General features: G+C 38.8%; 1 protein-coding gene across 1 annotated transcript in view; it reads right to left on the reverse strand.

Moving 5' to 3' along the window:
• The window catches only part of ATRNL1 (attractin like 1), a 573,257-nt gene extending 560,619 nt beyond the window's left edge, over positions 1 to 12,638 (reverse strand). Inside the window, exon 1 of the mRNA XM_033131140.1 lies at positions 12,032 to 12,638. Within this exon, the coding sequence (XP_032987031.1) occupies positions 12,032 to 12,321 (290 nt within the window). The 5' untranslated portion in view covers positions 12,322 to 12,638. The remainder of the gene's footprint in view (positions 1 to 12,031) is intronic.
• Positions 12,639 to 14,255: the final 1,617 nt, after the last annotated feature.

Consider the following 14,255-nt stretch of genomic DNA (forward strand, 5'->3'; position numbering starts at 1 on the left):
GTCATGCAGACATAACTCTTTTTATCTGGAAATTTATGAGCAGGCAGTCCTGCTCTACAAATATCACCTACAATATAATCCATCTCCCCAGTAGGGAATACATACACCTCCCAAACTGCACAGGAGGAAATTGCTTCTTCTCTCTACTGCCACTGGGGTTTCTTTCCCAAAACCCCCCTATTTCTCTACCACCGCCCTTTCTCCAACTGACCCATTCCTGTCCTGTGTTTCTCAACTCCTTACTTTTGGTTTAAAATGTATCTTCCCCCCTCCGAAGAAACAAACTCTAGAAGGTTTATGTAGAAGGAGTAGATAGGGCTACACCTATAGCCCTATCTTCCACCTAGAAGAGGTGACGTGAAGAAACTGTTAAGCTTCTCCACTTAGGCTACACAACAGGAGTACATGGAACCACTCACTCTGTCCCCATCCTCTTCAACTCCAGGGGCACAGTGACACAAACTTAAAAAAATCTCTATTCACCACAGCCCCTGAATTCTTTCTCAACCTTCATCCCCATTCCTACCCCAAAGCCCCTACCTGTCTCCATTTACTGCAAAGTTGACATTTCCTCTATTAGAAACTTGGGGGGCTGACACAAACCAAGATAAAAGGGATGGAAAATTCTTTCTCACCACCAAAAGATAGGAGTAGGGGGCGAAGCCCCTGCCACATCCACAATAAAAGCAATTCTCCCTTTGTAGTCGCTGGACCTCTTCTTCAACTGACAACTTTCACCTCCACACCACTTGAGCAAAGCACTCCCAGCACAGGCTCTGTACACCTTCACAGTCTGGGACTGCTCCTCTCCTAAAATTCAGAAGTCGTACACTCTGATCACAAACACCTAGCTTTCAATCTTTTCTTACTTTCTTACTCCTAATACCCTCACACTTCCACCAGGTAGCGATCTTCAGAAATTAGGTGGCATATAGTTCAGCTACCTAAAAGGTAAAATAGGCTTCTTCCATAACTACTAGTTCTACTGTTGTTTCTACAATGCATTCTAAGTTTCAAACAATTAACTTACTTTTAAAATTTTGTGGCACTCTTGTTCTTGACTTGAGAGCCATATTGACATGTTCATCGAGACCAGGGCCCCATAAATGACTGGCCTGTAAGCCTGTCTGTGCAAGTGAAATTTTACTGGAACACAGCTACACCCATTAGCTTACATCTGCCTAAGAGTGCTAATGTGCTACAAGAACAGAGCTGAGAACAGACCACCTGGCCTGCAAAGCCTAAAATACTCTCTGGTCCTTTACAGAAAGCATTTACCAATCTCTGTCTAGATGCCTGCCACGTGCCCATATGCCTTGCCAACCTCTCACCTAGCTGAAATTGCCCAATCTGGAGCCCTTGGTCAAATGGGCTGCCTAGAACAGGAGTGACCACGACTAAATGCAGGAAAACCAGCATCAACTTTAAACAGAACTAAAATTAAATCAATCCAAGTGCTGTCCTCTATCCTGGCTATGAATACAAAATTTGATGAAGACATTATAAAAATGAGAAAATTCAATAGTTTTAATGTTACAGCACTCTGACACAATAAAGCCTGTTTATCAAAGAATACGGTTTTAGCACCATCCTAGCCAGGCTACGAGGAGCATCCGCTCAGGGAAGGTCTTGAGGCAGGGCTGCCTTTGTAAGCCATCCGCACATGGCAGTCTTTTTTTTAAAACAGTGTTTTTAATTAAAAGATTACTTGACAGTTTACTGATTCCTTTTAAACAAAATGGATGACGAGGACTTCTGGATTACATTCACGTCTTCCTCTCTGCACATCGATACATTATTGTTTTACACACTGTGCTGAGCTGCATTTCTTCTTGTTCCCTTCACAGTGCATTCTGCATCCTCCTCTGATAGTCCCCCTGAGCCCATAATTTTTAAACCTATACATCCATAATGACCATTATTTGGGTTTCATTCCTATAATACAGTGATTCTTACCATTTTGAGATCTGAGATCAGTGCTGAGAATCATGTAAAAGCTATACCCTCCTACCTAGGAAAATTCATCTACATCATTTTTATATACAAATTTGGGGATGCACCAACCACTCCCAGTCTATCCAGGCACCTGACATTAAAAACTCCCATTATAGTATGTATTCAAATAATCAACAAGCTTGGAGAAAAATAAAATATTGGTACATCACACAGAATTGTTTGATAGATAAGCTCAGACTTCTCTTTTGGTATCTTTGTGTACTGTAAAATGCACCCATTCATACTAACTTTGTAAAGGACAAGTAAGAACTCTAGAATATTCTCTCTTCACGGACGAATGAAAAAAAAAACATGACTGAGAAAATGAAAGTAAAAAGCAAAACTTTAGAAGAGCTACAAGAATGTCAGCTTGCTCACTTAATGGGTATGTTACTCAACCTCCCTCAGCCTCAGTTTCCTTGTGTATAAAATAGTTATAACAATGGTACTTATTTCACAAGATTGCTTTTAAAATATAATGAGATAGAACATATCACGTGTTCAGTAAAGCAGCAAACAAATCCATGTAATGTTCATGGTACACTGGCAGAAACAGATCTCAAACCTATTTCTATCAGTTTGGTACCAAAACTCATTAAGTTACTCCTATGCTATCTGAAAATCATGAGATTTTTGAGTTTATAATAAAGGAGAAACTTCTTACTGAGGAGTAAAATAAAAGGTGGCTTGGTATAGAAAAAGGGCCAGACAGACATATTTTAGCAACTCATTTGTCACTTTAGTAGCAATCATACTTTCCATGAATAATTGCTAAAGGTCTTTCATTCTCTTACTCCTACAATAAAATGAGAATAACAATATCTACTTCACAAGATTTTCATCAGCAATAAAAAAGGTAATGTGTGTGTGCGTGTGTGTGTGTAAAAGCTTTTTTTCACCACATTATACTACTTCTCCTCTCAACTCATAATTTAAGTTTTGAAATGCTAGCTTTAATCGTATTAACATTTTCTTACATGAAATAGAATAATAAATTTTATTTTCTAGAAAGATTCACTATCAGCACAATTATATTGTCAAAAAAGTACAAATGAAGCCTGGATTAAACTTAATACATCAAAACACGGCAAATGCTCTTACATTTTCTATTTTTCTATGAGACACAGAGAATCGACTTGGAAGTTTCTAATTTACACAGTGCTTCTATTTTCTAAATGCTTATATTTTACCTATAAAAATAATAAGTATCTCCCTGTGCCCACTGGGGAAGAATGTGCAGGTAGTCCCTTCAATCATCCCTGGCTGTTACTAAGCAAGTATCATATCAGCAAAGAGGTAGCACCCCTGCACCTATTCACTTGGGGTGCAGCAGCTGCAGAGACTGTGGGGTACACCATCTCTGCCTTGCACTAAGCAAATGACAGCATACTCAGCACCCCTCATTTTCCTAACTAGAGAACGGAAGAATCATCTCAAATTAACGATCTAAACTTTTCATCTTAAGAAACTAGATTAAGAAAAGCAAATTAAAACCAAAGGAAGCGGCAATCAATGCAACTGAAACAACAACAGAAGAATAAACAGCAGGAATCAAGGAAACCAAACACATATTCTTTGAAAAGGACAATAACATTAATAAATGTCTAGCCAGATTAACCAAGAAAAAAGAAAGAAAACATAAACTACCAATATCAGAAATGGAAGAAGAAATATCACTAACGACCCACAGACTTTATAAGGATAATAAGGAAATATTACAATAATTTTATGCCCATAAATTTGAAAACTTAGATGAAATGGACCAATTCTCTACAAGACAAATCTACCAAAACTCACTCAAAAAATAGATAAAATGAATATCCATATATCTATTACAGAAATTGAATTCATAGTTGCAAGCCTTCCCACAAAGAAAATTCCAGGTTCAGATGGCATTACTCATGGATTTTACCAAACATTTAAGAAAAAAGTAATATCAATTCTACATAAATTATTCCAGAAAACAGAAGAGGGAAGAGCACTTCCTAACTCATTTTATAAGTTAACCAAAGATATTACAAGAAAAGAAAATTAAGAGCAGTATCTCTCACGAATATAGAAATAAAAATCCTCAACAAAACATTAACAAATCAAATCTACCAATATATAAAAAGTATAATGTATTGTGATGAAACAGAATTTATCCAAGGAATGTAAGGCTGATTAAATATTTGAAAATCAGTCAATTTAATTCGCCAATATCAACAAACTAAAGAAAAAAAACCAAATCACTATCTCAATACATACAGAAAAAAAAATGTGTTAACATTCAACATGCACACATGATAAACTCGCAAAATTAGGAATAACAGGGGACTTCCTTAACCTATTAAGAGCATTTACAAAAAAGCCTGCAACTGGCATGATGCTTAATATTTAAAGACTGAATGTTGTCTACCTAGTACTGGGAACAAGGCAAAGATATTCACTCTTATTTTCTTATTCAACATCAAGCTAAAGGTCATAGCCAGTACAACAGAGCAAAAAGAAAAATAAAGGGCATATATTGGAAAGGAAGAAATAAAATGGTCTCTTCATGGACAACATGATTGTCTATGTAAAAATCCCAAGGAATCTACAAAAAAAGCTAAACTGAAACTAAGTGGGTTTAGCAACACAGCAGGATACAAGGTCAATATACATAAATCAATTTTATTTCCACATAATGAAAATGAACAAATGGAAACTGAAATAAACATTATCAATTACAACAGCATCAAAGAATATAAACTATTTAGGCATAAAATCTAACAGAATATATGTGGGATCTGAATCTGATAACTACAAAACATTGATGAAAGAAATCAATGAAAACCTAAATAAATGAAGAAATATATCATGTTGATAGACCCGAAAACTCAATATTGTCTAGATGTCAATTCTTCCCAAAATGATCTCTTGAGTCAACACAACTTTAGTCAAAATCCCAAAAGAATTATTTTTTTTTAGAAATTGACAGACTGAATCTAAAATTTATGTGGAAAAGTACATGAACGAGAATAACCAAATGAATCTTCAAAAATAAAAATAGAGTTAGAATAATCTCACTATCTAATTTCAAGACTTACTATAAAGATACAGTAGTCAAAAAAGAGACAGATTTCCAAAAGGATAGACATATGGATCAATAGAGTAGAAAAGAGTCGAGAAACATATAGAGATTGAAATATCTAATTGATTTTGAACAAAGATGCAAAGATATCAATGAAAAAAGTATAGCCTTTTTAACTAGTGGTCATTTCATAATGAAGAGATCAGTTTTCAGGAGGATACAATATAAAAATTAATGCATCTAATAATAGCTTCAAAATACATGAAGCAAAAACACGTAAGACTACAGAAAGAAGTAGACAAATACAAAGTTATAATTGAAGCTTTCAATACCCCTCTCTCAATAACTGACAGAAGCAGACAGAAAATCAGAAAGGTATTAGAAAACTTGAACAAATTATCAACCAACTTGACCTAATTGAAATTTATAGAACACTCCACCCATCAACAGCATAACACATGTTCTTTTCACATATACAAGGATATTTATCAAGATGGACAATATTCTTGCCAATAAATGTTAACAGATTCTAGTCTATAGCCCTACACATATTAAATAAACTTGTAGTTATATGTATATATTAAATAAATTGAATTTTTATTAAATAAATTGAATTTGAAGTTAAAGAAAACTCCAGGCCTTGAGGGATTCACTGGTGAATTCTACCAAACATGTAATAAAGAAATAATGCCAATTCTACACAAACTCTTCCAGCAAACTGAACAAGAAGGTACCAGCTCATTCTATGAGGCTAGCTTTACTCTGACACTAAAACTGGACAAAGTTATTACAAGAAAAGTACAGACCAATATCTTTCATGACCATATGTATAAAAATTTTAAACAAAATTTTAATATTTTAATAAATTAAATCCAAATAACATATAAAAAGAAAAATATATCAGATGAAGTTCATCTCAGGAATGTAAGGTTGGTTTAACATTAAAAAATCAAGCAGTGTAATACATCACATCAACACATTTTAAAAGAAAAATGATACAGAAAAAACAGGTGCAGAAAAAGTATTTAACATATGCAATATCCATCTCTAATAAAACTCCCAGCGAACTAGGAATAAAAGAGAACTTCCTCAATGTGATAAAACGGATTTACAAAAAATTTACAGATAACATACTTAAAGGTTACAGATTAAATATATTCCCCCTAAATCAGGAACAAGATGCAGCTGACCACTCTCACCATCTGTGTACATCATTGTAAAGGAGTTTCTAGCCAGTGAAATAAGGCAAGAAAAAGAAATAAAAGGCATCCAGATTGCAAAAAAAAAAAAAAAAAAAAAAAAAAAGGAGTAAAGAGATTTTAATTTGCAGACAACACAAACATCTATATAAAAAAATCATAAGGAATCTACAAAAATCTACTACAACTGATAAGTGAGTTCACCAAGATTAAAGGATACAAGATCAACACACAAAAATCAGTTGTATTTCCATATAATAGCAAAAATTAGACACTGAAACTAAAAAATACTTATTACAACAGCATCAAAAAATATGAAATACTTTGGGAAAAATCTGACAAAAAAAGTTGTAAGACCTGTTCACTGAAATATTTAAAGTACTATTGAGAGTTTAAAGAAGACCTAAATAGATATACCATGCTCAGAAAACTCAATATTGATGAGGTGTCATCTGTCTCCCAGATTGATATACAGATTAAACACAATCCCAAATAAAACCCCAGCAGGCTTTTTTGTAGAAATTAACAAGCTGATTCCGAAATTCATACGAAAATGCAAAGGACACAGAGTAGCCAAAATAATTGAAAAAGAACAAAATTATACTCCCTGAATTCAAGACTTACAAAGCTTCAATAATCAAGATATTTTTGTCTTGACATACAAATAGACAAAGAGATCAATGAAACAGAAGAGTCCAGAAATAGACACACAAATATATGAGCAACTAGTTTCAACAAGGGTACAAAACCACTTTAGCAGAGAAAGAATAGTCTTTTCAACAAATAGTCCAGCAACAATTTAATATTGACATGCAAAAACAATGAATTGAGATCCATACCTCTCATTATAGGTAGAAATTAATTCAAAATGGACTATAAACCTAAATGTACAATCTAAAACTACAAAACTTCTAGGAAAAAGAAGTCAAAGAAAATCTTTGGTTTAGGCAAAGTTTACTTAGATATAACACCAAAAGCACAATCCATAACAGGAAAATGATAAACAGGAATTCACCAAATTTACAACTTCTGTTCTTGGAAAACACTATTAAAATAATGAAATACAAGCCCCAGCCTGGGAGAAAATATTTCCAAATGTTATACCTGATAAGAAATAGTACCCAGAATAGGTAAAGAACTCATAAAAATCAATAAGAAAAAAAAAACAGTGTAAAAAATGTGCCAAAGATTTGAACAGATCCCTCACCAAAGATCTACAGATGGCAGGTAAGCACATGACAGGATGCTCAACATCATTAGTCATTTGGGAAATGCAAATTAAAACCACAATGAGATACCACTACACACCTATTAGAACCACTAAAATTTAAAAGACTGACCATACCTAGTACCGGTGAGAACGTGAATAAACTAGAACATGCACTGCTGGTGGGAATGTAAATAATACTACTTTGGAAAACAGTTTGTCAGTTTGTTAAAAAGTGAAACAAATATCTACCATATGATCCAGCATTCCACTCTGGTATTTACCCAAGAGAAATGAAAGCATATGTCCATACAAAGACTTCTCCATAAAAGTTCACAGCAGCTTCATACAGAATAGCGAAAAATTGGAAACACCCCAAATATCTATCACCAGGTGAATGATAAACAAATTGTGGTGCATCCCGTACATTGGAACACTACTCAAGAATTAAAAAGAATAAACTTCTGATACACCATTAATGAATCTCAAAATAAATATGCAGTGTGAAAGAAGGCAGACAAAAAGGAGTACATAGCACATGAGTCCACTTATATAAAATTCTAGAAAATGCCAACAAATCTATAGTGACAGAAAGCAGCTCAGTAGTTGCCTGGGGACAGGGAGAAGCAGCAGGAAGGAGAAAAAGGGATTACCAAGGGGCACGTGGAACTTTTGGGTGTGATGTCTATTTTTATAATCTCGATTGTGGTGATAATAGTCTCAGGGTACATACATGTCAAAACTTTTTAAAATTGTACAATTTGTTGCATATCAATTATATCTCAATAAAGCTCTTGAAAATAATTTAAAGAAAAAATTACAATTGCAATTGAATAATTCATTTTGAAAGTACTAAAAAAGGAAAACTAGTGTATAAGAGTACATAATAAGGGGTAATGTGGTCTGGGGAGGCAAAAAAGCCTTCTTAAAGATACTACTAGCACAAGCAAAGATTTGAAGGCTATTTGGTAATCAGCCAAGCAAAGACCAGATAGGAAAGAGGGTTTAGAGACCTGTAACAACATGTGTGAAACACCCTGAGGCCAAAAGGAATGTGACACTTTCAAGGAACTTGAAAAGACCACTGCAGGAAAACTGGAGGGTGAGTCTAATCCGCTAAAGGAACCAAATCATGCAAATACATGGTCTTGAAAACCATGCTACTACAAGTAACTTTATCAATTTGGGATCTTAGGGTGACTTAATTTAAATTATTTTAAATTTCTATTGTGTGATTTTATGTTTTAATGATATAAAAAGAACCCATGGATATATATTGCCTATTACAATCTTAGTTTGAAAACAGGACGACCTGAGGAGAGGGAATATTCAACTTAACTTTATAGTTACTGATAGTTTCCCTACTACTAGTAATAAAAGAGGATGACAGATATGTGTGTGTATGTATATACACGCACATTTTTTTTTAATAGTAGCTTAGGAAAAATATTTACCCATTTAACCCTGCCCCTTTTTTTTTACAATAGCAACCTCATTCCTGATATATCGTCACTTAGCTGTCACTAGAAATAGAATAGTTCCATTATAAATGTGTGAGATTCAGTATCTATATCTAAGAGGTTAAAAAAAATCTATATATATTGAACACACAATAAGCTTTAAAAGACGATATTAGGAAAATGCTCAACAAATGTGTTTTAATAACAAATTTACATTTACAAATTACAATATAATATTTTCCAATCTCAGAGCATTAATTTAGGTTGTTTACCTAAAGAAGTCATAGGTTCCTAATTCACATTAGCAAGAAAATGTACAAGTCTGAACACAAACTATAAATTTATTTAAATACAAATCTCAACTACTTTGCAAAAATAACTAAAAAACTAGCTTCTAAAAGAGAATGTCATTTATTCAAATAGTTTATAGCAAAACGTTTTCTAGCCTGCTACGCTAAGCTACTCAAGAAAATACTATTTGAATTAGCATATATCACATCCTGATTATTACATTTCAAATTGTCACTGTCCTTTCTGAGTCTCAGTCCTAAATCTTGCAGTCTAGCTTTAGCTGAAGATCAGTGTTCATCTTGTTTCACCTATGTCAGAAACGGCTTATAATTCTGAATGTTTTATGCTCTCCAAATGGAAACAGACAGGAGACTGGAATCAATGCTCAGAGAACTGAAGTACCACTTTCGATACCACATTTGCTGCTGCATTTCTACTCCCAGTCATCAATCTTCCATTCTAAAGAAGCATTTGAGGAACACTCTTATTCCCTAGTGAAATCCCTATGGTGGAAAAAAACCTAAGTTACCATGGAACCAGCCAATTAATTTTGACACCTGCTTACCAAGATTGATCATTTTTGATGTCTGTTTGTTAGGTTGCTATCCTCCAGTTTAGTAAAAGATTTTCAAGATAATTAATGAAGTGAGAATTTCCAGTTAGAGTCTTTCCCACTGTGTTATTACTTCAAGCCATTATTCTCAAATAAATCTTTCTTAGCTAGCATGTACTTTACCAGGAAGAATTCTTTTCTTCTAAATTGATTCTTCACTTTAACATTAAATACCACGTTTTCTTTGCCCCTAAGAGTATACATAACAAAACACAGAGTTGTACCAGTTATATTTACTCTAATTAATAGCTTGCATTCCACAGAGATATGAAATGTATTCTACTTACCAACAGAATACAATAAATCATAGGAAACAACAGCTTCCAAGGAGATGATGAACGTTTAATGTTAGTTCAGGGCTTATTGATATTTAACAATATCTATATTTAAAAAGTTATTCCTCTTATTAATGTATTATGTTTAGGAAAATCATGTATGTTACTGAAGATAGTTTTAACTTGATCTGTGATCTTTCCTAACTGGGACATCTACTAGTGAGGTCACAGGCTGCTGATTTAGCTGATTAACAAGTTCCACTGCTATAAAATGTAGACAGGAGCTTCTCAGGACTGTAGCGATTTTTTGTCCTTAGACAAATGGAGCAAATCCACCCATGCAAAGGCCAATATCCCTCAATCACATATGAATCAGGCAATCTTCCTATTTATGTATAAAACGGTGTCAAAAATGGATGTGGCTTTTTTTCCATTGTTGCTGCTAATTTATATGTTCAAGATCTCTCCTGCACAATTCAGTAAGATAATTGTTCCTGGTCTTGAAACACTTTTTGAAACTTTTAATTAGCACTTCTCCCAAATTAAAAAATTATTTTAAAAAAAACTATAGTACTATACTAATTTCTGAAAGTGTAAAGCTAGGAAACATTTTTAACCTATTGCTACAAACGAATTTCATAAAATTTCATTCTGAGTTTTCACTTCCAAAAGCCTGACGTAAATGGATTAAGTGGGATCTACCTAAAATTAAAAAGTGCCATTTAAAAAACTACATTTTCACAATGAGTTTTAAGGGGCATTGTTTTAATCAGCAAAAGTCAAAAAAAAAAATGCTGTGTTTAGAACTCCCAGGAAATTTTCCTATAATACATTAATAAGGTGAACCATTTGCCTTAGAGCCTAAGAGACATTTCACTTAGATGTTGCGATCATCCTGACAATATTAGTAATCCACATAGTGTAATTTCAGAGCCACAAACCAGCCAGAAAACTTCATATTAACTATCTAGGAGACTAAAAGGTTGACTTAATGACTTACCTGCAAGTTGTCAGGTAGCTAATGGCCTCAACTATCTCATTTGCTGCTCCCTACATTCACCTACTTCTTTTGATATCAGGCAAGAATGTAATAAACGTCAACCAATAAATAGGGTCGCAGCATCTTTACGGTTGGAAAGCAAACTGCTTGGGGCCTGGAGCTTCAGAAAAACCAAAGTGATGCTCCCACACAACAGCTGATCGTGAAATAACCAGTTAGGGAAATCCATTCTCTTCACCACATTAAAAAGTCCGGGTATTTCATCCTTTCATCTAACGCAAAGTCACTCTTTAATGTCTCAATTCAAGACTGTCCTAGCAAATTCAACATAGTATATTGGCTGAAAGTAAACATTCTGGAGTTAAGCTGTCTGATTTGTAATCAAGAATCGGCCCTATTGTATAATTTTGGGCAAATTACTGAAATTCATTGCCTCGATTTCTCTCTGTAAATCCATTATAATAATTCTATTATCATGAAGTTGTTGTAAGAAACAAAGGAGATAATCCACGCAAGGCGCTTAGAACAGTGTTTGGCACATCGTGAGCCCATCATCAACTACTTATACTCATTATTATTACTAAATAAACTCAAATGTTCCTCTAAAGAGAGGAATAGGATGGAGCGGAGAGAGGACTGGAGGATCCTAACTTTTAACCTTTACACTTCTGTATTGTTGGAATGTTTCACAATGTGCAAGGACTTCACGAGTTACTTGCATAATTTTTGATTAAAAAAATAGCGTCCTAACAAAATGGTGTTTGGCACCGTAACTGAGTGTGGAAATGTTGATCATCAGGAAAGGCTTCGCGTTCACGGGCTCCGCGCGGGCCGGGGGTCCCGGAGGCTGCGGGGCTGGAGGGGGCAGCGCGCCGCGGGGGTGAGACCGCGAAGGGTGTGAGGCAGGGCTGAGGTTCGGGATCGGGCGAAGGCACTTACTTGAACCTGCCCTGGCAGTGTTGGCACTGGTCCCCCACCCAGCCCGGGTCGCAGAAGCAGGTGGAGTTGATACAGCGGCCGGAGAAACAGGAGCCGGTCCTCTCGCACGGCTTGGACTGGGACACCTGCGCGTAGAGCGCCAGGTAGAGGAAGCCATAGCAGAGGAGCCAGTTGTTCCCATCCAGCAGCCAGGAGGAGGCGCCCCCGCCGCCGCCCGCCGGCCGAGCCCTACAGAGCCCCGGGGCCGGCGGCTGCTGGGGGCCAGTGTGGGCCGGGCCCCCCGGCTCCATCTTGCCCAGCGCCCCTGCCCGCCTGGGCTGTGCCTGCGGGCGCGGACAGGGATGCTCCTGAGCGGAAATCCGGCGGGAGAAAACCGTGCCCCTCGGTGCCGCTGCTTCTGCTCCTCTTCACCGGCGGCTGCCCCGGTCCGGCTCCCCGGTCAGGAGGCACAGATCCCAACCGCGATCGCCTCCACTCGGCTCCCTCCAGTCGCACGCGAGCATCGCCTCTCCGTCTCCTGACCTTGTCCTCAGCGGGCCGAGCCCACCGCCGCGGCGTCCCGGGCCGGGCTGGAGGCGGCGAGCGGGCGGCGCGGGCTGCGCGGGGCGCTCTGGAGGGGACTTGCGGGAGGGGACCTGCGGGAAGAGGAGGGGACCCCGCGCGCGGCCCCGCCTCGCCCGCGGCTCGCGCCAACTGCCTCGGCTCCCAGCCCCGCGCGGGGAGGGCGGGGGCCAGCTGGAGCCCCGGGTGGGCGCGCCCAACGCGGGAGGGGGGGGTCGGGAAGCGGGGCTCAGCCGCGCACCGCCCGGCCTGCGGCTGGCGGCCCCCCAGCAGCCATCTTCTCTCCCGTGCCTCTGGCCAGTCACCCGGGCAGCGGCAGAAGCCCGCGGGGCGTTGCACTCGCGCCTGCCCACGATCCCCCGCCTCGCGCCTGCCCACGATCTCCCCACAGGCCCAGCGCCGTGGTCTCGCCCCGTCCTGACTGGAAGCAGGGACTCCCCCGCGTGCGCCCACCCGGCCGGGCCCCGGAACCGAGGGGTGAGTGGGCCCCCAGGTGTGGCCCGCGTGCCCGCGGTGCCCTTCCCGCGGCGCGCGGCGGAACCCGGACCCACTCGCACCACGCGCCGCCTGAGCCCCACAAACGAAAGATCAGCTCGCGCCCGGCTTCGCAGCTTCAGCAAAAAGAAGCCCTTCGCGTCCGCCGTCTACAGCTGCAAAAGTGCAGCGCTTTTTTCCTGGCGCTTCCCCTTCCTCCGCCCCATCCTCCTGCCTATTTCTTTTTTTTCTTAAAAGAGAAAAACTCCAACAACACACAAAGAGCTGAGCATGTGCAGCAGGCAAAAGTCTTAAAGGCACCGCAGTCCGACCACGTTTTGGGGTCCGCAACAATTGGGAGGGGCGGGGGTTAGGGACTGCGAGGGTCGCGAGCCGCCTTCGCCGAGGGACCGCTCCGAGGGGGAGCCATTTCTTCCACCGAAATAATGACACCCCTTCTTCCCCAACAAAGAGCTCAGAGGTTCAGAACCCCTGGCGCGCCAGCCACCCCTTGCCTATGCTGCCTCGGAACCCCAGGTATCTCCTTTTTTGCTTGTCAGTGTTTCCTCCTCCATCTGGGACAGTATTCTGCCTTGAAAAATATTGCAACAGCGGGGCTTTTTTTTCAGAAGAGCAGAAAAGATGCCCAAAAAGAGCCGCTTTCCTTCCAAAGCATCAATCTTTCCTCCTTTAGATGACTTTCCAAGATTTGATGGCATTTGCTGAAATATTTGCTTTGTACTTTTATGCCTTCTCTAAACAGGCTATTCGAACCCTTGAGAAAGGAAGCAGAACACAAATTGCAGCCATGTATACTCGAGTTTCAGCAAGGTTACTGGATCACCACCAAAGAAGAGCAGGCAGTATGAAAAAGAATTTGCAATCTACCAAAGGCATTTCTGACAGCAAAAGGAGAAAAGTTTTAGTTGTAACCGCAGAGTCATAATATTATTGTTAAGATTCAACTCGTGTTTATTTTGGACATAATGCACCCACATCATCTCTTTTAATCTCTATGATCCCCACTCTGCAGATGAAATCCTCCATGAACCCCATTTTGCAGATGAGGATGCAGCAGCTCAGCAAGGTTTAAAAGATTTGTCAATGGCAAGTTAGGAGTAAGCAGTGAACCAAGCTTTAAACACAAGTCCTCGGACTTCTACGCTTTTTCCACTATTTACCAGGCTGT

The sequence above is a fragment of the Rhinolophus ferrumequinum genome, chromosome 16 (genome assembly GCF_004115265.2).
Source record: "Rhinolophus ferrumequinum isolate MPI-CBG mRhiFer1 chromosome 16, mRhiFer1_v1.p, whole genome shotgun sequence".
NCBI classification, from domain to species: Eukaryota; Metazoa; Chordata; class Mammalia; order Chiroptera; family Rhinolophidae; genus Rhinolophus; species Rhinolophus ferrumequinum.